The sequence below is a fragment of the Cottoperca gobio genome, chromosome 3 (genome assembly GCF_900634415.1).
Source record: "Cottoperca gobio chromosome 3, fCotGob3.1, whole genome shotgun sequence".
In the NCBI taxonomy this organism is placed as follows: domain Eukaryota; kingdom Metazoa; phylum Chordata; class Actinopteri; order Perciformes; family Bovichtidae; genus Cottoperca; species Cottoperca gobio.
This window is the reverse complement of record NC_041357.1, coordinates 17,712,855-17,738,699: the sequence shown is the minus strand read 5'-3', so window position 1 is coordinate 17,738,699 and position 25,845 is coordinate 17,712,855. Positions and strand designations below refer to the sequence as shown.

Below are 25,845 nucleotides of genomic sequence, written 5' to 3'. Positions count from 1 at the left end.
ATCATATCGGATGATCATTTGGTACCACAATGATCAATACCACATAATATAAAGGATATTTCAAGCAGAGGCTTTGGACTTTTAGAGAAACCAGAGTGTGAATATTTCCGGTTACCCAAAACATCCTCGCCATTGAGATCAACCATTGATTTACAGCATTACAGTTACATCCATAACAGACATTATACAAAGAGACAATGTCAATCTAGCCATTCTAATCTTGTCCCATTGACTTGATCTGGTTACCTGTGTTCAGTTAATGCATAAGACAGAGAACTGCACAGACACATGTATAATCTTAAGAGTTAGAGCCATATACTGGCAATGCAAAAAAACAATCCTGCAAATGCTCGAATAGGATGCCTTCTTTGTGAGAACCTGAGAAGAAGTATGAATGAACTACAGCTGCAACTAATGATTATTTAAATGTTATCAATTAATCTGCCAATTATTTTTCTCAGTCAATCGATTATTAGTTTGATTTATAAATGTCAGAAAAAGAGAAAAATCCCAATTTCCTGAGGCTCAAGATTTCTTCTTTTTTTTTCAAGATTATTTTTTGCTAAAAAAAACCCCAAATATAAATTTTACCATCACATATGACAAAGAAAAGCAGCAAATCCTCACAATTTAGAAGCTTGAAGTAGGTAATTGTTGGAATTTGTGCTTGATAACTATAGTCAGTTTCAGCACTAGAATGAATGACAATAAATACAGAACTGCAGGTTTTTAGTCATCAGATTTCCATAGCGAGAAGCATTTCCACAGAAGTCGATCACTTCTCAGGTAATCCAGGCAGACTTGTGAAGGTTTAATAGGCTTTAACAGTAATCTTTCAGTGAGAATTAAAAAAATCTGAACTGTTCTTGTGTATATGATTTCCCTGAAGTTGTCACAGATTATCTTTCCACAGAAGTTGTATCTTCGTGTTAATGTGTAAACCATACATCCTTGTATTTAACACCCTCTGGGACCCTAAGGAGGCAGTTTAACTATTTTCTGAGAAATTGTCCCTTTATGTTTCTAGCACAGTGGCCAAACAGAGGACACATGTTAAATATTCATCATCCTGCCAACACTTTCTCTTATTTACGTCAATGACCAACAAAGAAGGCATCCTTTAACTGGGCACAAAGCAGAATTTAAAGAGGAACATGCTGAAAGTCCAGAAGGCCAAGTGCAGCCTGCTGATGCACATATAAGAGGATCAGAGAGTCCCTGAGCACAAACTCTCCCTGTCCAAAGTTCTGGATTCTTGAACGAAAAAAAAAGGAGGCTGGCTAACCGACAGGAGCAGAGTTTGGTGATACAGCACTTCCCAAGGCTGCAAAGTATACAAGACAAAGGCCCCTTTTTTCACTGACCGTGTCAGCAGAGGAATCAGGTCCCTTCTGCTGATGGAGTTACAGCAGTGAGTCAGTCTCCAATAAATCACACAAGTTCTAATATTAAACAGTAAAATGAAAACCTGACCTATCAAAGTCTAATCACGTAAACATGATCATCACTGCACCACATTCCCAGTGAATCAGGTTAAACAGTATGGCACTAAAACCTATCACATCCACGGGTGAGATGTGGGCAATTTCCTGAAGGATATTAACCCTAATTTAGACTGAGGGACAGAGGAAGGAAGGAAGGAAGAAAAGCACACCACTTGTTTCCCCAGTGAAATTACTCTCAACAGTAAATACACTGATAAGGCTGCAGCAGCCCTGGAGAGAAAATATCACATTGGTACATTGGTACACAATATACAAGCAGGAGACATTTAGGTTCAAACATTTGTTCTGCTATTTTCACAAGTACCGTTATTGTTTTTCCAACACTTGTAACATGATATTAACACCAGAGTGTACAATTAAATACAATATATGGATGCAAGGAGAACATCTGCAAACAAATAAGCATAAACAAATACATTTAAAAGGCATACAATTACAGTACTGAAGATGATCACTACAATGGAAACAGTGAATAATGCAGGTTTGCAGAACACACAAAGATGAAAGTGTGCTGAACGAAACACACCAAACACCATTTTGTATTCAACAAAAGGTAAAGATGTTGTTGACTCTGCAAAATGCAACATAACGTTAGCTTGCCACTCAAGTGAGACAACAGAAACATGGCAGGCGAATGGAACAAGGTCAACTCTGCAAGTTTTTCATTGACATTTGTTAACACTTCTGTACTTGTTTTTGCTAAGTGGAAGATGTTGGACCACCTTGGTATCACAACTTGGAGGTTTTCCCCACTTGGTTGCACAAAACATGTACATTGAATGTAGCATAGTTGAGGTAATGAAGAAGCTCACGTTTAGGACTGAGAAATATAAATCAATAAACTGTGTGCATGTTGGAGTTCTAAGTGCCACCCACCTCACGTTTCTCAGTTCACTTATTCGCGGATAAACCTTCAACAGAGGATATAAAGTCAAACACAAGTGAGAAAAAATGAAGTTAAAAGCTTGTGATATGAAAAACAAATCTGATAACCAAAAATTACACATTCACATCCACTTGAAACTAAGCATGAACTTGAACCGTTTTAATAGTTAGTGCACAAGATAAAGATCCGAAAAAGTTCTCCCTCCACTTGTGTGCTTGTGTACTGTATGTGTCCCTTTGTCTGTCCAGCATTTGGCGACAATTGAAATATATATGTACATGTATATATATGTATGTATTTATCTACTCCATTGTTCTTACTCTGCATGTTTCCTTCATTAAGACCTGAGAGAAAGGCCAAAAACAGGGTTGAGGTAGGTAACCATGATGCATCAAGTCCTGTACAGTATGTGACGACACAGAGTAACAGAGAGCCGGAGAGAGAAGCCCTGTGATTGTAGAGCCACCCGACGACGTTTATCTCCCTCAACCTGCTCTCCGTCTCTCGTCGTCAACATCCAGCAATATTATAAACACGGTGTTCCTGAAGCATTTTAACTAGTCAGTGTTGACAGGAGGGCGAAGGCTGAGCAGCAGTTGTGGTTTTGGGAAGAGAGTAACAATAGTCAAACATGATCAGCAACTGCCATGTCTCCTGGGCACCATAAATCTGAAAGGCTACTACTTTGTTTAAAAAAGAGGCAGATAATGTGATGTGAAAACAAAATCACTAAGAGCACTGCAGCAACAAATATCCAGAATGAGCTTAGAAATACACTGCTGACAATTTAAATCGAAGGAATAGTTGAACATTTCCGACGGTTATTTGTTACCTGGTGAAAAGTTAGAGAAGGTCAATACCACGCTCACATCTGTCCATTAAATATCACGTAATAGTTGGAGACTCCAGGAAGTTACTGTTCAGTCATGAAATAGTCTAGCACATAATCCCCCTTAAAACGGCAAACTGACAAAATTGTTGTGTACGAGCTAAACAAACAAGATATAATGTATTAAAAAGTGTGCTTTATAGGTGCTGAGGTCTTATGCTAAGCTAGGCTAACCATCAGCTGGCTGTAGCTTCATATACAGTAGCCTACAGACATGAGAGTCGTGCCAGTCTTCTCATCAAGATTTCCTCCAGAAAGAAAATATGCATATTTCCCAAGAAGAATGTAGCTAGAGCTGAAAGGACAATTAGCCTAGCTTAGCACAAAGACTTGAAGCAGGGGGAACAGCTAGCCTGGCTCTAAACCAATCTGCCTACCAGCACCTCTAAAGCTCACTAATTAACATGTCACATCTCAATTGTTAGATGTGTGCTCAAACAGTAATGTAAATAGGACAATTTGTGATTTTAGGGGAAGTTATGTTCTGTACGCTACATGCTAAGCTAGGCTAATCGCCTACCAGCTATAGCTAAATAGATAACGCAGGGATAAAAGAGTGGTATCGTCGAACTGTCAGCAAGAAAGCCATAAGGCGTATTTCCCAAAATGTCAAACTATTCCTTTAAGCCATTATACCAACAACAGCGGAATAATGTTTTGGAACATTTTCATAAGATTAGTGCTCCATTTTCTTCTTGCTTTACATGAAAACATTCATTCAATCAATGAAACATACTGTATGACACACAACACACACACACACACACTCACTCACAAAATTCAATCACAGCGCAAATTTTTGACACATGTATGATGTCTGTATATATTATTATTTTGCCTCTTGTCCAATTGAACATTATGTATCGTTGAGCAGTAAATAGTCCTGAAAATATCATTAGCAATGCAGTGTATCTCTAACGCTCTTTTCAGTCAAATGATAAAAAAAAGCTGACAATGGCACATCATAATTCATACTTTGTCCTAACATACTGTAATTCATACAACAGTGTTATCAGTATGTCAACTTGCATGAGGTACTGACATTGAATCTACAAACAACATATTCATCAACAGAGGGAAGCCAGGATTTCACAGAGGGGGCAAAAGAGGGTTTTTCATTATGCAATAAACAGACAAACAACAACAACAACAGCGACAACATTAACATTGTTATCTTGAGGTAGAACATTAACTTCAGCATTTGGAAGTGCTTTATGTTGGATACTCGTTTTTGTTCGTTTTGCTTCGACAAGCAGGAGAAGAGAGACGATTCTTGACATCTGAGGTAGTGCGGCACCTGATCTTGTAATTTTCAAACCAATTGGTTCCTCCGCATGTAAAGTAATTGTGAGCACAGGGGAAGGTAAAGTCCCTTAAAAGCTTCCCGCAACACATTCATTCCGGCTGAGGTAGGTTTTTGTTGAATCGTAAAGGTTCACAAGGTCGAGAACTCATAAAAAATATTGATATCACTGAAACAAAGTCCTGAGACAGAATACATCGAATCCCTGGACGAAGGCTGAGGTCTTCTGTGAGCGATACGGTGGAATCATTGGTAGGTGAGAGCAGGCAGCAGGAGTCTTTGACATCCACAGAAAAGTAGAGATAAGACCAATAACTTATAACCACTTTGACATATAGGTGATAAAGATATATATGTATATATATATTTATAAACTTAAAAATAAAATCATCATTGTATAACAAGGACATTATGGGGCCTCTATTCTGTGTGCTACCCAACACCAGAAAATTAACAAAAGACCAAATTGTAAAAAATAAAGAACATTTCACTGGCCTGCCTCCGAAGAGAGCTCAGGCCAAAAACACTCTGATATACAGCCCTAGATCCTCTAGGACTTCTTAATTTACCAATAAAAAAAACATCTTTGCACAAAAAGAAAAACTACTTTGAAAGGAAACACTTGTCAACCTGAGTGAGAGAAGAGTCCAAGGGGACACTGTGGATAGTGTCGTGTGAATTGGCCTCATACATGATTAGCCTTGGTCCTGCCGACCCGCTCCTGCTGCAGGAGGCTCCTGGAACTGCGTCTCTTGCTCCAGCGCAAACTCGTCTAGCGGTATCGTAGACAGCTTGGTGTCGTTCAGCACGTAGGAGTTGGACTGAAAACATGCATAATTAAATAGAGTTAGACAAAAAGTACATTTAATTTATTCTTTGGACATGTTGGCCTACATCAATAGATGGTAGAGATAGACAGGAAACATGACAGGTTTCCCAGCCACCAGGATACCCTTTTTCTTTTTATGTAAAGAACAATATTAGTGCAGCTGGGGCTTTTGTTCATTTTCTGAATTCGATAACCTCAATGTGTTTTTTTTGTGTTTTTATTACACAGTTAGGCATACAACACTGTAGCTTTAGCCTCCAAATTTATTTTTCCTGTTTTTTTGTGTAGTTGCTTTCTACTGTACTGTTTTGTTTGGAGTAATTTCCTTTCTATTGTTTTGCCAAATTGTTTGGGTTATAATGCATAAAAGTAGGTCCTAAGAAAAACAAGAATAAACAAATAAATTATCGTCTGCTGTTGGTTTTTTGCTAAAAACGTGATTAGAATTTCTTAAAAAAAACTAAGATTTAAAGCTTGATATGCACTGTGGTGCAATGCTGTCACACAAAGTTTTCAGCTTCTCACACACTGTTGAATTAGGGGAAAAATACGTCTGTATAGCTGTTTTCTATGCTTATTACAAATAAATTGTATAACAGATTTAACATAGTGACATTGTAAGAATAGGTCCAGCAGGGAAAGAAACACGAATGATCAGATAATCGCTCTTTTTTAAAAAGAGGGAGCAGCCACCACTCTATTTGGTGTTAAAACTAAAAGTGAACGCAGCTGTGACGTCGCTAATAATCTAATGGGTGTGCACATCTACAGCAATTACAGTAGGTCAAACTTAAACCAGGAAATTAGGCTGTAAACTATAGATGGAATGGAAGGTTTGGGTTGTTATTTTCCTTCCACTGAAAGAACAGATGGAAGGAGCTACAAAGACATAGCCCAAGTTGTAATACATTTTATTTAAGATTTAAAATATATTTGTCATAATAACACAGAATGGCCATAGAGTTTACATCATTTCTCATGATCAGGACTCACCATGCATGTCTCTTGTGTGGTGGGTTGAGTAAAAAGTCTCTGGAGCTCGTTGCTGTCGGTCACTTTCTTCCCAGCTGCGCTGCCATTCACCTCCAACTCTCTCCTGGCAGCCCCGTTGAGCCCAGAAGCCCCCTGGGAAGAGGAAGAGGATTCCAGCACTGCGCTGTGCCCTGCCTGGGGGGTGGCCTGAACCGCCTTACACATCATTAACCTGGAGATTACATGAACACACACACATGAAACTCTTTTCAGCTGCACACACATGATAGACCAACATTAACCTTCAACAACAATTATTGGCAAGTTATTTCCATTTGAAAATGTTGTTGCTGGTAGGGGTTTACACACAGTGTCTGTACTGACCTGCCGTGGTAGCTGAAGACGAGGAAAAGCACACAGAAGATGATGCAGGTGACTCCAATGTGAATGCCGATTATGATGCCTGTAGTGGATGTTTTGCTCTGTTCATCTTTCACACAGTCGCATGGGATGTCCAACACTGAGGAGACACAGAACACCACAGTCAAACAACCACCAAAGTTTGTCTAAACAAGGATACGTCAGGGAAGCGTTCATGTGTGTGTGACTGTGATGGTCAGCTTGACTTTGCTCAAGTCAAAAGATGACACATGTGACTCAGTGAGGCACATTAAACCTGGATACACTGGTGGTGATGTGGGACAATGTGTAGCTACATGTGGTTGTGTTCGGTTGTGTCAGACAATCACCAGATTTCTCCAGCGCCTCCCGAAGTGAAACAAATCTGATGGTGGCGTTGCCATCTCCGTGTTGGTTGTTTGCGAGCAGCTTTATCTCATAGACCAGTGCAGGATCTGGACAAAAATAAAAGATGGAAGAGTTGTTCAGATAATGAATAAAGCAAGTTCCACGGAGAGATTTTAAATGGGCCCAGATGACATTATCAAATATGGTTTCTTACACTGTCAATTAAGATTATAGAAAGAGCTCAGTCAGTTAAAAAACAACAAATCCTGTTTGCTATGACACAATAAGTTGAAGTCCTTTTGAAACTACAATTCTCACCCAGCTGAGTGATGTTGTACTGGGAGACGTTGCGAGGGAAGACGATGGGGCCGGTGAACAGCGGTGTGTGGGCTCTTCTGTAATACAGTCTGAAGCCTTGATGTTGGCCCATCTTGGAGGAAGGTTCCCACGTTGCTTGTATAACACTGCTGTTCACCACCTTGGTGTAGAGGGAAGGCGGCGCTGGCACTGCAACACAATACCGACTGTCAACTAAAGGGGTCCAACAATATGATAGTAGAAGCTTTTATTTTGTAGAGTGAATTATGACACTTCATGTGCAGTAACATTTACAGCAAAGGCATAATTATTGCAATTTATGAGCTCATAATCTTGCATGTTTTACTCTCAGCAAGCACTATAAATCTATTTTGCACACCCCCATGCATGTTTAGTATTGGTGAAAGATATACTTTGTGTGTGTGTGTGTTTGCGTTTTGCTTCCAGCTCACCCTCCCCGTTAGTGATCTCGGTGATGCTGTCCGATGGTTTGCTGGCCCCGTGGGATGTGTAGGCCTTGACATAGAAGGAATAACTGGTAGAGGGCTCCAGGTCCCTGATGATCTGCTGCAGCGTCACCTTACTGACGGCCTCCTCATATTCCATCTCCGCTGGGTCTGAAGGAAGAAAGATAGAGGAGGAAGAGGAGGAGACAGAAAGACATAAATAGGAAAAGAAGGAGCAATCATTCAAATGGTGGAAAATGGGATCAAGAGAGGAAACAATAAATACAATCTGTTTCTGTCACCATTTTATGGTTATTGCCCATTTCACTGGTTTTATCAGAGCAGCTCTGTTAGGTAATAGCTAATCTAGTTTGGCCCTGGGAGCCTGAATGTTGATGGTTGGCTGAATTGCAGGGGTGGAGTCAGGAGATGGAGGGGGTAAAAGAGGGAGTTACAAAGGTTCTGTTAAAGCATTTTATTGCCAGAGACCGTAACCATTATCTATATCCAGCCCTCATTGGGCCATACCATCGTGGAAAGGTAATTACAGCAGATCCTATTGGTTGGCCCCCAGGGCCCTAAATTATCCATCTGATAAAACTACTGAGGAGAACAGCAGCTGGCGCTACAAGACACACAAAAACACTAACACACACATACACTTGTCAAAAGCCGTAACAAACACACACATGTGCATGCGCGTAAACAAGCATGCACATGTGCATGTATGAACGAACACACACAGGGAGCATCATTCAGATAGTTTTTGGGAAGTTAAGTTTTTTAATAATCCTTATTATATCCATCTGTATAGTGGCGTGTGGGGACTTGTACTGTTGCACTGAACACACTTGTTTGTTGGGAGGGGTGCGGTTCCCTTTTGCTTTGAATGCACTTACTGTAAGTAGCATCGGACAAAGGTATTTGCCGAATGAAAGTAGTGTAGCTGTGAAGGGAAACACTAAAAATGATGCATTTATCATAGTTTCTGTGCAATTGAGAATGTTGATGGGGTCGTCGGGTTGTTTCTGCGGCCCCGTTCACCAAATTTCTAACAAGCAAACTGCGACTTTAGACATGAGATAATTTCCTTGTGTGTTCATTTTGACACATTTAATTAATCACGAGAAACACCACTTAGCATGTGAGAGGAGAGCGACAATCAGTTGTGAAAAGGGATACTGGCACCATTTGTGATCTGCGTGTAAGCAGTGCTCACAAACTGTTGTCAATGTCAGTGCAGTCTATTATCATCACTTCAGTATACCAGCCATTCACATTATCTGATGTTAGTGTAACTTATTTTTATGTAATCTATTGTGTATGACTATTGTGATCTTCAGTGCAGCCCCACCTGAAGTCCTGCGGATGTGAAGCACATAACCGATGATGTCCTGAGTGTTCTGATCAGGCTCCTTCCAGGACACCTGGATGTTGGTGGGCGAGAGGGACTCGGCCCGCACGTGGGTGGGCACACCGGGCAGTCCATCAGCCCAGAGCACCGTGAGGCGGGCGCTGGCCTGTGTGGACCCGGCGCTGTTCTCAGCGATACACTGGTAGATAGCCTCGTCACCCTGGCTAATACCATATATCGTCAGTGTGCTGTGAGAGGAGCAGGAGGGAAGAGGTGGAACAGGAAGGAAAGAAAGTGGGAAAGACAAAAAGGAAATGAGGAAGTTTAGTTCCTCTGACACCAATATGAAACGCAAGAGTTGATTGTGTACGACTGACTGTATGAGAGAAAGTCCAAAGCCAAAAGGTCAATTCTACTATTGAATAGTCAAAGTATTTATGGTAAAATGCAGAGTAGTAGTAAAAAGTACTCTTTGTGTCACTGTTACATTATTGTTGCACAGTTAAATAATAATAATTGTTTCACTCATTGAACTGCCTATTTCAATGTGAAACTATACAACAACAACAACAACATGTTACAGAGCAGGGCACATCATTATAATTGAACAACTGTTTTAAGACTCATCCAAATGTGTTACGCACCTATTTTGGCGTAAATAAGTTGAAATGTGAAGGTAAACTGTTGAAAAACTGTTATTTGCTAAATGGAAATATCCAAAACAGTGGAAATCTGTCGGCAGGCAGAAATAGCAAATACCAAAAGATTTGTCTTAAATTCAGGAAAATAAAACTACATGCATCAAGGGTCAGGAGTTATGAGCTGTGCTTTATACATGATCACATGGTGACATCATCAAAAATGTATCAAAATCTGCTTTTACTACTTTAAAAAAAGAAATTATGACAAATGCCAACAATATTTTCTCCTTGATGGAAGTAACTATTCTATCCACTGCAAGTAGAGCATCAAATTGTATTGATTTGTTTTATGTCTCCCAGAAATAAATTGCCAGTACTGAATAAATGCACTCGTACTTCACACCTGAGATAAGAACTGCATCCAGCAAAGAAATGAATGTGACAGTATGTCAAGAGCACAAGTTACTGTGTTCAGCTGTGTGTGTGTGTGTGTGTGTGTGTGTGTGTGTGTGTGTGTGTGTGTGTGTGTGTGTGTGTATATGTGTGTGTGTTTGAGTGAGTTATAGAAAGAGCCACACATCACATCACACACTTCAGACAGCAGCAGTATGTAAAGAAGATCCTCACTCATGCAGAGCGCGTACTTTCTAACTGATTCGTCTTCGACTGAAACTCACGTCGGAGTAGATAAATCTATTTTTGCATTTAAAAAAATGTAATTTGCCTACCTCAGTGAAACCTTTCATCTGTCCATCCACACATATGTACTCACCTCATAACTCATACCTATACACACAAACACATCCTCCCACGCTCAATGCCTTCACTCTATATTCTCTTTCTTCCAACCAGCGCTCCTCCCTATCGTACATCCACCACTTTGCTCTTTGTCTTTCTACTGCAACTCTGCTTCTTCTTCATCCCTCCCTCCCACCTGGCCTGTCTTCTGTTATAGGAGAAACATAAGCCGTCTGTATGTGTGTGTATGTGTGTGTGTGTGTGTGTGTGTGTGTGTGTGTGTGTGTGTGTGTGTGTGTGTTAGTCTGTGCATGTTGAGTAGGTGTTATTAAACAAGAATACATAATCCACTCCTCTCATTTGTCCAAAGGCAAAAGGAAAAATAAAACATTTAACACAGTATGGAAATGAGATCCTGTGGCACAAGATATTTCTTCATGCCATTTTCATACCAAGGCCATTTGTGCTGTATTTATTGTATAAAATGTGCGTGAAAAAGTGGAAAGACGCATATAATGGGTACCTTGGGAATGTTGAAGGGCTTGAGTTGTGGCTTTGTCCATTTTCTGATCTTAAAAGCCCTTGGTCATGGCATTTTAAGAGATCAGAAGCATCTTTCAAATAAAGGGAAGAAAGCCCTCTGGCTTCTGGTTCTCATGCTGTGCTTTAAGTTGAAACAGTAGATTTGAATGCCACAGGAGTTCAACATATCCTGCAGCATCCCGCCTAATCCGTCTCTTGCAGTTTATAAGAACCTGTCGAAGAGATTGTAATCTTTCTTTGACGGACAGGTTGGATCCTCGGTGTATTAAATGAAAATGTATTAAGAAATGCCAGGATGATCCTGTGAGAAAAATGCATGCCATTTATTGAAAGAACTACATGTCAACCGTGTGCAGTGTACATAGTCTGTCACTGGCCACCTTTTGGACCTGTGAAATGGAACATGAGGAAAGTGACATTTCGGCTTTCGACAGACGGCGCCAAAGTCATACCAGCCTCAGAGTGGTTTGTGAGGATGGATTTGTTAGGGCGGGGGAGAGATCTTCTGGGTCAGCGGGCAGGATGGAGAAGTGAATCGTTCCATTTCCTTTTCAAAATTGATGTGCTGGCTGGGATACAATTACTGTACGTCTCTAATCTGGGTCAGAATAGGCTGCGAGGTGTAAGAGTTATTATTCTCCCCATTCTGCCAGGTGGATTCAATCTAGACAATTATCAAGTCAGAGAGGCCCTCTGTATTTCACGTACTCAGAGCCAATCTCACCTCTGACCCCTGAGATGGCAGCAGTCGCCAGCCCTCAGTTCGCAACTCAACCATCACATTTCTGACAGCCTTTCATATCAGCGATAGATGGAGTGTTTGCAGACAGGCAGCCCTGACCAGACGCAGTAAAGAGGCCCCCAGGGACGCACTACCCTGATGCCACCGGGCCTGGATGGGCCTCATGAGTGTGTGAAGGGAATGCAGGGAAATTTCACAAGATGTTGCTTATTTCAGAAGGTACAGAAGCGTCCAGCATGTGTGCTCACTGACATGCAAGCACACACACACACACACACACACACACACACACACACACACACACACACACACACACACACACACACACACACACACGCGGATTGCCAAATACACGCAGACTGACGTGTAGCTGAAATTCCACACTTGCTGTCAAAACTTCCTTTCCAACTTCCAGGATGAAAGTGGTTTAAACATTTAGACTATCAGATTACATGAAAGAGTAAGAGACAGAGAAGTAATTCAGAGGTCAATTTAAAAAATCTAATTCTTCTTAATGAGCTAGTATACATATTCATTTGGTAAATTATTAATTAATTTAAAGTTGTACTCTACAATATTCTGTGTTTTGGTTTTACTTTGGCATCATCTTTGATGGTGAGCAGATACTTTGGTGTTTTTTTGACACTTTCTAGAAACAATTTGGCAAATAAAAAGTTGGTATTACAATTTTCTACTCGATTATCTCATTATTTCATGTACCAGGATATTGTAAATACATTTATTCAAGAAAATGTATTGGATTGTCAAGTAATAATAGTTTTATTTAATAAAATAATGTAAGAATATGGAGCTAAATCTGGGCCAAAAGGTTTTGATCATTTGAAAAAGAAATTGAAAATTGCAATAATATATTAAAGCAAAAGATTTGTGTATGAAAACCTTTTTTCATGTTGAATATTCCTTTGATTCAGTTCTGTAATTCTTTTTATGTTTTCAGATTCAGATCTTATATTTTATAGTTTCAAATCTTATTTCTTCAGTTTCAGATCTTTTTTTTTTTACTTTCAGACTTTTGGCCCTGATCTTGCATGGGGCCAAAAGTCAAAGTGAAAGTAAAAAATGAAAATAAATAATTACAGAACTGAATCAAAATAATCGTATCAACGTTTCATAGATCATTGAATTTTTCAAGATCAAAACTTGAACTTTCAGTTTAAATTTTCTTTTCAAATAATCAAAACTTTAGGCCCGGATTCAGCTCCATATAAGAACTGCAAAGTAGAATACTTCCTATAAAGGTCTTTGTCTGGACAACCGTTGTATTTCTAGAGGTCAAAGAGAAGTCTTTAAGTTTTTAATTTAAACGTTCTCAGTCAAGGAGATTACAAAATAACACGCAGTTCAGGCGACCTCTCTTTTAACCTTTTTTAAAATGCTTTTTTGATTAAATAATATGTTCTCGAGTTTTAGAATACATTAATATGCAACAGCAGAGCAAGGCCACCAAAGATCTATACAATGTGTAAGGGAAAAAAGAAAGACGGAAAGTCTGCGTGAGGGAAAAGAAGAGATTTGGAAGGTATATGGCCTGAATTTGGGTCGTTTGCTTGTTTTACATGAGCTCCAAAGCCAAGCTGTCCTGTCCTGACAGGTTGACACCATCATTTACTCATCAGTTCAAGGTCATTTCACAGATTGATGGATAAGGCCGTGGGCCAGGGGAGTGGCTGACAGCGGGGCCTTGGGCCTGTTGTTCGGCTGTGTTTACTCTCCGTTGTCTCTGAGCAGCACCCCATCAAAAGCCAGCGTGGCCATTGTGGATCCAGCAAGAGGGAAAGGGGGAAAAAAATACGGGTACAAAGAGAGAACAGGAGGAAGAGGTGGGGAAGGGGGAGGGGAGGAGCGATGAGCTGTCTGTGGCCTGAGAGGAGGGAAGGGCCCAGGGATATGACTGATTACAGGCGGGGTCAGAGTTCAAGGCCAATGCCCAGGCCCCAGCTCTCTGTAATGGGGGCAGGAAGGGGGATGTGGGGCGCAGAGAGGGACCGCAAACAAGAAAGGCAGGTCTGGCTGAAAGAAAGAGAAGAAAAAGGGAAAAAAAGAAAACCCTTTCAAAGGATTCTGCAACGAAATGTCCAGGTTTGTGTGCAGCATGTTCCTTCAGATGTTGGCCATTAATTATAAAACACACCGGCTCGGGCACAGCTCTCACACTCACACTTGAAGTATGTTCTTTTCTTTTCTATACAACTTAAACTCCCTCTACACCAATGTAAACTCTCATGGGATCTTTCTCTCATATCTTCATTCAACACAAGAGAGAATTACATTTTCGTCCTTATCAATTACAGTATCACTTTTAAAACAACACAGGTTGAATTTCAAACTAGATTACCCGATTATTACAGTCTCTGATGTGAGATTACAGTTTGTACGTGTTGGATGATTACACGTGTCAGCTTTAGAGATTTAAGAATGAGGCGAGTCCCTACACATAATTAGCAACAGCTCTCACAGAGGCTTCTAGTTTTACAGGAGCCTGGTAAGCGCGGGCCAATAACGTTCTGTTTACAGAAGCAGCTTATCGGCTCTTCTCTGATATCATTGCATTTTATGCAGCATTTCACGTAGCTGTGTCTTCCTCGTTTGTGTAAAGTGTGCGTGTGGGCGAGGACTAAAGGGCGCAACACGTTTGTGGATTTTGATGTTTGATTATGCGTGTGCACAAAATGAATGATGGCATGCACCACAGGTCTATTTGTGCACATACGGGCCTCACTTGCTTTTTGATTAATGTGTGTGCATGCATGTGTGTGAATGAAATGTTCTATCGATTCCCCTTCTTTCCCTTGTCCGATTTGCTTTTGAAGGTCAGCGTCATGAGAGATGGCTGAGGGAAGAAACCTTAGCGCGTGTGTGTATGTTTTTATACAAACACACACACACACACACACCACACACACACTAATTAAAATCGCTCTGCTAGGTATGCTCCACTCACTGTATATGCAAGCTTGCCGTATCCAATAGAGTATGTATATATATATATATTATATATATATATATATATATATATATATATATATATATATATATATATATATATAGATATAGATAGATAGATACTTTATTTATCCCGAGGGAAATTCCGGCATCCAGTAGCTTAAAACATTTACACAATTACACAATTACCCATCTACCCCCCCCTCCCGCCATTACAAATGTACATTTCAAATAAGACTTAAAATAAAATAAAAAGTAAAATTAAGTGATAAAGTGATAACTAGATGTACATGTCTATCTCTCTCTCTCTCTCTCTCTCTCTCTCTCTCTCTCTCTCTCTCTCTCTCTCTCTCTCTCTCTCTCTCTATATATATATATATATATATATATAGTATATATATACTGTGTAAATAGATAGATAAGAACAGCCCAGAGATGTTGAATATCATTTGCATATCATTACCTTTGTTTTGCCTTGGTTCTAGAGGTAAATTGTGCCCTTTACCACATAATTCCCCTCCTTTCACGACCTCCACTGCACTAGAAAACACACTACATGGCTTTTTTGGCTTTAGATCATTTTCCAAACAAGCTTTCTATAAAATTTCATATACAACTAAGCTTTATAGGGAGACTATAGCTTGCTAGGAGAGCATGTATGCATCTAATTATAAATAAATAATATAAACATAAATAATAAAAAACTGATTTGACTTGATTTAATTACAGGGGTTGGTGGTTCTACCCCCTTCTCCTCCAATGTATGTACATGAGATGTAAGTCATGCAATGGACAATCTGATAAAAGTGTCAGCTATGTCAACATAATCCAATGTAACTGAAGCAAGAAATTAACATTTTGTAGGAATCTCCTTCTGTGTACCACATAAGAACATCACACTTCCAGGACTGAAAGAAATGTTGCGAGTAGAGCTGAGATGATTCCATAAATCAATTAGTTTTCAGCTTAGTTTGGGAAATTGTGATGTCATACTATTTTCCAACGTTTAGACAAAACAATAATCTATTATTAAATAATGAATACATCTTCAAATTAATCAATAATTAAAATAATTGCAATCCAGTTAGCAGTTACGTTTACTCCAAGACATATCTATAACAACACATAAGTTGTATATACATATTTCAGGGTTAACACTCAAGATAATAAAGTATTTTTATAATAGACACTCCGATAATGAATCAGACTGTAATGTGTTCTTTCTACTCAACTCACAGTTCAGCTACACAACTCAGAAAGACGCACATCAAGCTGCTCTGCTCTCGATGTGGCTGACTGCATTTCCTGGTCAACTAGCTGAGTTTATGAGATAATTAGCTAATGGTAGATCTCAAGCTGAGACCTGCCTCCTTAGCCAATCACAGAGCAGGCTCTGTGATGCATGAGATCCACATTAGAGCATGTCTATAGCATACACTAATGGTGCCAAATGGAAAATGCTATGATTGAGTACCCGCTCTTTCTTTCTCTCTCTCTTGTCATTTGATCTTCCTGCCGACTCATCATTTCTCTTTTGAACACCCGTTCATTTTTCTCCTTTTTTCCTAGGTTCAAACCCGGCCTTTCATTTATTTCATCCCTCTCTTCTTTCCTCCTTTGTTAGTCCCTTGCTCCATCTCTCTAAAATGGACTGGTGGAGGCAAGTGGGAGTGGAGCAGTGTGTGTGAGCGATGGAGATGTCTGCTTCCTTCTCTTACTGTTACAAAGTGCAAATATTGATTTCTGTTGGTGCAACTTCAATATATTCACTTCATAGTTCTTTTTTATGAATAATAACAAAATGCATGGATGGTTGGCTACCTGGGTCAACTGGAAAATGTAAACTTTCCCAAAAACACATTTGCTAGATGGATAGAGTATCAGTTTACAATCACACACTCAGAAGTACAAGCAACACTTCTATGTTTCAAATGCAGCTGCTCCAAAAGCTGAAAAGTAGGTCCTAAATGTAATTACTCCTCTATTATCTGTTAGATTCACTCCATTGTCACGTACAGTACTCTAACACACAACATGCAGCCTTTACAGTGTGAGGTGCTGAGAATGGTAACTAGCAGAGCTGGTTGCTGGGTCCTCTCGCTCATGACATTCCTGGGGACTGCCATGGGAAAGCCTCCAACATCCAGTCAATACGCTGCTCGCATACAAAGGCACAAATAAATTGAGGCTCATGTCTTGGCAAGAGAGGATTCCAGCAGCTGCCACGTTTGAAGCAACAGTAACGCAGATAAATTGAAAATGTGATGATGCCAATAAACAGATCAAGGCAGTGGTGATTAATACTGACATCCATGTTACTATGGAGAGCTGGGTCCAACTTTGTGAGGCTACAGTGAAACAGGAAATCTGAGCTGTGGTAATGACCGTTTGAATTATATGTGGTGGTTTACATAATGGCTCTTTTTCAGATTAAAATATTAATAAAATCACTGTACCACTGTCTGTTAAGTCACCCTTTATAAATGGTTTAAAAGACTATAACGTATAAGTAATTATCCATTAATAAAGATGACAAAACCTTTATTAATGGTGACCAAAATCCATCCTAGTAGGAAGTCTCCAACCTGTTGTATGCGTGTATGTAAAATATAATATATATACTAACAATAAATTGGTACATCAGGCGTAAGCAGAGTACACGTCTAAAAATCAGGATGCCAAGAAAATTGGCAAGAAAAAGGGCAGACCTCTCCTTCTCTTAACAACACTACAGATTACAGTGCTGTTTTGAAGACACAATTTACCAAGTGTATATTTACTTTTGTTTTCTACACCCTGACAAATCTGTGAGTATTCCTCTGTATATGAATACATTTACATAGCAATTCAAGGAAGAGGTTTTTTTTTAACCTGTTGTTGTTCCTGAGTTTGATGTGTCCCCCCGGCTCCAATATCTGCCCGTTCTTCAGCCAGGTGAGCTGGGGCTCAGGCTCGCCCTCTGCCTGGCAGGTGAAGATGGCGGTGGTGCCAACAGGCCGAGCGATGGACTGCGGAGCTTGAACAAACTTAGCTGGAGCTGAAAGAGGAGGGAGACAGAGGGTTGGATAATCTAGCCTCGTTCCCACAACCAAAACAACAGTGCCAGATAAATCAGTGCCAGAGAAACAAACTGGAAGATTTGAGCAGCATCCAGAGGTGCTAAAAGGTTGAGTTACAAAACAAGTGTCAGAATGTAAGGTATAAAGAGGAAAACAGAGCGAGAACAAAGATTGAGATTGATAAAAAGACAGAGAGATAAAACCAGACAGCGAGAAGGAGAAAGGAAAGATAGGAGAGTTCACAGGGTATGCAAGCAGCTGTCATTTATTATAAAGAAGCATCGTACTGCATTATACTGTAGGTGTATAATATGAATACTGTTGAAAATCTATAATTCAAGGGTCAATTAGCAGGACTATATGAGACACCAGGTCAATGCAGATACAGGGAATTAAAAGAGAGACAGAGAGAAGAGCAGAGAAGTGGAAGAATGAGAGCAAGACAATCAACAACAGCACTACTTTGGCATTAAGGTGCTTTAAAACAGCGACACATGAAAATAAAGTGGTGCAGTTTATAGTTTCATCATATCCTATCTCATCTCATGCTATATGCTTCCAGCTATGGTCAATTAGTGGTAATAACTTATTTATATAAAACGGTTCTCTTAGCAGGGAAGGTACTTTCTTTAAATCACAGAGTAATAACAGTTTTATCCGCTGGAGTTTAATTTCTGTCTTGGTGTTTTTATTTGAGCTGACAGACGGAGAGGTATTGCACCGTCTCCTCTGCACTCATTATTGGCCCAGCGGTTATCGGTGATTTGATAACCTGAATTATTTATCCTCGTATTAACTAAGAAAAAATATTATGGTAATTATCTTATGTAAGGGTGATCACTAGAGGGTAGAAAGCTGGAACACGATGCATATCATATTTCCTGTTGTAAAAACCTTCTTTCTGTGCAGATCATTTAACTCATTGTTACCTGGTGTAAAAATACATCTTCTAACACAGATGCTGGTTGGAAAAAAAAAGTTTAATTTGAGGTGTGAACACAGATCGAAACCTGGATCAGTGTGATGATTGTTAAACAGTGACTGTTGTTCATAAAGAACCTACAACAATGCTTGGGCGTTTCCCAGTTTTAAGCCCATTTACTGACCAATAGTTTAACTGCTGAAGACTTAAATCTTAAAAACAGGTCACGTGTATAATACGTATTTGATGCACTGGTGAGTTTTATATATACATATACACATATATGTGTATATGTATATATACATATATGTGTATATATGTATATATACACATATATGTGTATATATACATATATACACATATATGTATATATACATATATGTGTATATATGTATATATATGTGTATATGTATATATACACATATATGTGTATATACATATATACACATATATGTGTATATACATATACACATATATGTATATACACATATATGTTATATACACATATGTTTATATATATATATATATATAAAACAGGTATTACACATATATGTATATATACATATATATGTATATACATCTATACACATATATTGTATATCTAAACATATATGTGTATATACATATGTGTATATGTATATATACCATATATGTATATATTACATATGTGTATATATGTATATACACATATATGTGTATATATGTATATACACATATATGTGTATATATACACACATATATGTGTATATACATATATACACATATATGTGTATATACATATATACACATATATGTATATATACATATATGTGTATATACATATATGTGTATATGTATATATACACATATATGTGTATATACACTATATATGTATATTACATATATACACATATATGTTTATATATACATATATGTGTATATATGTATATACATATATATGTATATATACATATATGTGTATATATGTATATATACACATATATGTGTATATACATATATGTGTATATATGTGTATATACATATATGTATATATACACATATATGTGTATATATACATATATGTGTATATATGTGTATTAACATATATACACATATATGTGTATATATACATATACACATATATGTATATATACACATATATGTGTATATGTATATACACATATATACACATATATGTATATACACATATATGTATATACACATATATGTATATATACATATATGTGTACATGAGATTGACTCCAAACAAACTGCAGAGTCCATGGCCCCCGACATGAAGGAACTAAGAATAGTTTTTGGACTACAATGGAGGTGTACGGCACAGAGGAATGAGTTATATCAGCATTTGGCAGACAATAATTGATTGTTAATTTAAGTCTTTTCAAGGGAAAACTATTGAATAACACCAACTGTGTCCTTTTTATGCAACAGCCACATTTTTAGCCATTCAAATATCTTTGTTTACCGTTTTTGTCCTCTCTCTTGTTCCGTCAAGTAGACAAAATGTTCTCTGACACTTTTAATGTAAACATTTCCATTTACCCATTAGAAAAGCTAGTTTTTTAAAAAGCTTGAACACTTGAATGAAGGTTGCATGCGTGTGAGGGTCCTTATATTTTTCTCGCCCTCTTTCCTGGTTTAATTCTCTCTTTCTCTCTCACTCGACGCGTACTTTGAGGGCTGTCTTAAAGGTGAAGGTCAGATGGACCTCAGAGAAGATATTGATTTGCTCCTGTAAGGGTGTGGGTTGTATCATGAGCAACATCCATCCATCTTGCTCTTATTTTTCCCTCTGGGCTGTCACACTTTGACTCCTCCTCCGGTCTTTGTTTCCCCTTGTATGTCTTTTTGTTCCCCAAAGGAGCCACAATGAACATAATTGATTTGTTATACGAGTGCATTTGTTTGATGTGTGATGGTTTCATAAGTGCTCCGACATTAATTTGGAGTTGGAATACCTCGGCTATTTTCCTTTTCTGAATTGATAACCATTTACACCCTCTCATATTCACGGAGGTGTCAAGTGGCTTATTTAAACTAGACTAATCTACTCCTACTAATAATAAATCATGCAGACATGCAGTGAAACATATTTTTTTCTTAAAATTGAATCAGCCTAACCTACATTTATATGGAGTTAACGGTACACCTTTGTTTCCACAAATCAATAACAAAACCCAAAGACATTGACACATAATTAACATCCATGGCTTTTCCTCTTTGTTCCTGCTGGGGTGGGGGCTTGTCTCATACCTGACAGGCAGATAAAATTAACTATTGATCAGGATTAATAATGCCCATAGGCTGAAGTGTGGTCCATCTGATCAATATGTGAGTGTGAGGCAGATGCTGGATGTTTCCTGCTTGGTGTCATTTAATGCACCGGGGGCCACACACTCGTGGGCCTCATCCCATTGGTAAAACCATGTATCTCCCTAACCTACCATCAAACACGTTTATGGTAGTGGTTACCACTCGTGTGATGAAGAATTGATGAAGAGAATAATAATATAACAGAACAAAATAGAATAATAACAGATTGAAAAAGCACTTTCAGAGGGCGACCTTAAAGGGCAATACCAGTTTCACAGGTTACAGTCCATTAACTATGAATGTCATTTATACGAAGGACTTTACTGCCAATTAATTCACAATAAATTTGATAGCTATATTACAATATTAAAATATTCTTAAATTAAAGATTCACTGCACTAAATAAAGCCATAGAGGGTATACCTGAGTTGCAGCTGTACCTTGTTGTGACATTGAGAGTCTCTATACAATTATACATCACAAAGTTGGCCTTATTGCAGTGTTGAAATCTGTGACGTCTTCTCTTTTATTGATATTGTTTGTTTATTCTCGGCCAGTGAGACTGAACTCAAAAGTGTCATAAAGCTAAAAACTTGCAATTTAATGCTAATTTGGAAGCAGCAAACTATTTATGTGTCCATAGAGAGAGGGAGAGACTCATAACTACCTCACTAAAGAAGCAGATAAAAATACTCTCCTGTTACAGTTTGTCAAGCTGTGGCAGAATTTGATTACAAAGCTGTGGGCATGAAATATATGTTTTTGAGGTGAGAATACTCGACACAAAGAAACAGCAAATCATGGTTGCAAACTTTAATAACTTCTAACAATAATTGCGCTACCGTTTTATCCTCTGATTTATCTTTAAAGGACACATGTATAGAATTGCTTGGATATTTGTTTCAAACATGCAGAAATATCTATGATTATTGAATTCATGCCAACTTAGTGTCCAACCCTTCTCCCAACGGACTCTTTTCATCTCTGATCATAAGTATCCCTGTGGGCACTTGTTCAACGTATAAATAAAAAGCAATTTTCCTCCAACGTACTATGCTGTACATGATTTCTTGTCCATGTGGGGGGGCCAACATTGTTAAAGGTTTTCTCAAACGGCATTTTAGTGACAACACAAAAGTTGAGAATGTAGATTTGTTTTGTTCTAAGCTATTATTAACCAATTGAGGGACTTTGTTAATTAATACATTTGATCATGTATATTTTCATCTATGAAACATGTAAATGTGAAAAACTGTTAATCAACTTTTTATTGTACACAACACACAGTGAAATATAGCCTCTGTATTCAACTCATCCTATATTTGGATCAGTGTAATGTGTAATGCTTTGTGGTGGTGATGGGAAGGCGGTGAATTTATCATATGGTAGTCAGGAGGACTGCACATAGAGGTCAATCCACAGCATTCACAAGCATTACCTTATCACCTAACCACGGCTGTCTTTGTGTGTTTCCCTCCTCGACTCCTACATAACATTTTGAAAAATAGCACATTAATTTTATCCAGAACTCACCTTGGACCACCAGACGTCCCTGAGCAGTCCTACGAACACGGGTCCCAGGTTTGTTAGCAGCACATACGTAGACCCCTGAGTGCTGCACACCCACATCTGAGATCATCAGGTTGCCTGTGCCGAGAACCTGGATTCCCTCCACACCAATAGGACGGCCGTCTATTCAGGGAAAAGAGAGAGAGACGGGAAAAAAATGATGTAGGGCAGCAGAAAAAAGCACCAGGTGTGCAAATGTACAGTATGTGTTTATGTAACGTTGGAGTAAACGGGGTGTTTGTACTATAGTAAAGGTCAGAGTGGGCTTGAATCTCCAACAAGAAAGACTAATTAAATGTTTACAGACACAATTTGACAGAGGCAGTGCTCTCAAGGATGCAGCTTTTACAGTGAAGTGTGTGATTCTCAGAATTGTCTTGTGACGAACTGGAAATACACCAAACACAAGGATAATAAAGAGAGCGAGGTCAGTGAGTTTGTGGTTGCTGTGTGAACGGCATTAATGCCGTAATTAGTTGTCTTGACTGGGAGCTTGTTGTCCGAGCGACATCCTACAGAATACATTGATTATTAGTTTTTTCATTGAATCTTTTTTTATGGTAGGTGAAGCTTCTCTAATGAATGTTCCGTTAATTAAAGCTTTCACACTTTTCTTCATGCCTTTGTCTGGCAAAGCCTTGTAGTACATTTGCTTTTAAACGGTTACGTAGGAGATGCTCCAGCGGCCACTGGGGCCCCAGAAACTCTAACTGCAGCGTCTAATCTCCTATCTCCTTACACAATCCATAGCTGCCTTCTCTCTGCTCTCGCTGTACTTACATGATAAGCTCACACTTTCCTGTGCTCCCTATCTTCAGTCTCTACTCCAACAATGACTTCAGTCTGCTTCTGATATTACCTATAGGGCCAAGGGGGCATTTCGATCCTATTTATGACTCCCATCTGCTGCCTGTAAGCCTGTATGGTCCATATTTGATGTGTTAAAGGCCAGTCAGGGAGGCAGGGAGACCGGCACCATGCTGGACACATGCAGAGACAGGAGCTCCAGCCAGAGATACAAACCACATGTTCGCACGTCGGCAGTGGTTTTTTTAAAGTATACTTTCATATCTTTAATGCAAATAATTAAAGCAATGCAAGTTTAAATTGAAGAGTGTAATCAAATCTTTCTTTGAATAACAACGTTGTACTACTGCATGTGTCAAAATGATGCAAAACGTAGAAACAATGTATAGATATTAAGGGATTAACAATAACAAGATTAACAATGAAATAGAGAAGAGAAAAGAATATAGTCGTGCAATAAAAACAGCGTAAAGCTGATATAAAATTACGAGTTTTAAGATGCCATTTGATCAGATATGTTTATTGATCCTACACTGCATAAAGCAATCATCAAACACAGTCTCTTGTCTGAAGACCTAACCTCCCTCACAGCTTTCCAGGTGAAGTGAACATTTCACAAACCAGCCATTAAATCTATTACAAGTGATCAAATATAAAATATAATCTTATGGTGATGGATTATGAGGAGGACAATATTTGTAATTAATCATGACAAATTATTGAAATGCAATAAATCACTCTAACTTGCCTGCCAAGTGGTTTTGCTCTGCGTCTGTCTCTATGATGTGTTTTATTGCTATTACTGCATTTTTCCATTATCACTAACTAACTTCTCAGTCCAGCGAGCTTTTGTCTCAACAAAAGCACTCTTGTTCTTTTCTTGCCTTTTTCTACTATATTTCTTTCTCTCTCTCTCTCTTGCCTCCTCCATCAGTTTCTCTCTGTCAGGCACTAATTAACTTAGTGTCAGAAAAGAAAGAGCACAAGCTAGCAGGCTGTGGCACAGTTGAATGAATAGCAGCAAACAAACTCCAGCATTAAGAGTGACTGATGTGAAACTATCAGATTCATTATTCAGTTTATCCAGGCCTCCCCGCCGTAATCTAATACATACAAATCTCATCGTGTTAGCATTTCATTCTAGCGACATTGTGTAAGGCAATACCCTCAATCTGATTATTCCCAACTGCTTGGGAGGGGCAGCAATTTACATTTGGAGCAGCAAATCAGATTGGATAATAGGTAAAGAAAACAGATACCAGATTGAAAAATTGGTCACGACAGCCCTTGAGTGATAGTAAAGAAAAAATGCACATGGCGGAAGGGAGAAACTAATCATATCTGTTTCAGCACCTCGTAGCAATTACTTAGATGCTCGTTGGTGCTTCAAAGGAGGTTCAACTTCATGAGGAGATGAAGCATTCATTCATCAACGCAGACTCAAACTTATTGCTTTAGCCCCAAGGCCTAATGTTGAATCCCATTGCCTCATGTATACACAATAGATGCTCCGCTGTATCAAATGTATTCTGTGCGCACATGTACATTACACAATGCAGGACAGATCAAAGCTGTGCTGCAAAGAAAATACAAACACACAAGAACACAAAGCACATACAACCCATAAAAAACTCTCCCATTTCACATGCACGAACGCACTGTGATACTTCGGCTCAGTGACGCATACATCCTCACAAACACAAACACATTTGCACAGGATGAAACATTCAAAATACATATGGGGCCTTTTCTTTGATCTGTTCAGGCATTTTTCTCACCTAGTCTGCTCCAAGACACAATGGGTCGGGGGTATCCGGTAGCAACACACTCCAAGATGGCGGTTTGGTGAACAGTGAGGGTGAGGTTCTCTGGACCGACCACTATCATAGGCTCTTTGTAAACAGATGACTGATAGCCTGAAAAAAAAACAGGGGAGAGGGGAGGATAAGATGGGAAGGAGCATGATGGATGGCATCCTTTAATTGGATTTCTCTACAGTGCATTAGCTCGATATACCGCTATCACCTGAATCAGGCAGGAGAACAAAAGGTTTGGAAAATCTGCTGGGAATATGCTTGGTAGATAGTCTGCTGATGGTAAGTAGATACAAAATATAATATTAAATATAACAACCTGAAACAGTGAGGAGGGCCTCATTGCTGTGTTTCACTCCTGCACTGTTATGAGCCACACAGCAGAACTTTCCACTGTCCTCCTCACGCACTCTTGTAATCTGCAGAACACCTGTTGGCAGGAGGGTGTACCTACAAGAGAGAAAAAAGGACACAAGACAGAAGG

At 38.9% G+C, this 25,845-nt stretch overlaps 1 protein-coding gene across 1 annotated transcript in view; it reads right to left on the bottom strand.

Annotated features, from left to right (window-relative positions):
• Positions 1-5,003: 5,003 nt before the first annotated feature.
• igdcc3 (immunoglobulin superfamily, DCC subclass, member 3) overlaps positions 5,004-25,845 on the bottom strand; it is a 54,335-nt gene continuing 33,493 nt past the window's right edge. The window contains exons 4-14 of the mRNA XM_029455694.1: positions 25,681-25,811; positions 25,326-25,463; positions 22,705-22,863; positions 17,749-17,914; positions 9,250-9,497; positions 7,902-8,066; positions 7,450-7,638; positions 7,134-7,238; positions 6,769-6,904; positions 6,406-6,616; positions 5,004-5,404 (exon numbers count right to left, since the gene is read on the bottom strand). Coding sequence (XP_029311554.1) covers positions 5,279-5,404; positions 6,406-6,616; positions 6,769-6,904; positions 7,134-7,238; positions 7,450-7,638; positions 7,902-8,066; positions 9,250-9,497; positions 17,749-17,914; positions 22,705-22,863; positions 25,326-25,463; positions 25,681-25,811 — 1,774 coding nt within the window. The 3' untranslated portion in view covers positions 5,004-5,278. The remainder of the gene's footprint in view (positions 5,405-6,405; positions 6,617-6,768; positions 6,905-7,133; positions 7,239-7,449; positions 7,639-7,901; positions 8,067-9,249; positions 9,498-17,748; positions 17,915-22,704; positions 22,864-25,325; positions 25,464-25,680; positions 25,812-25,845) is intronic.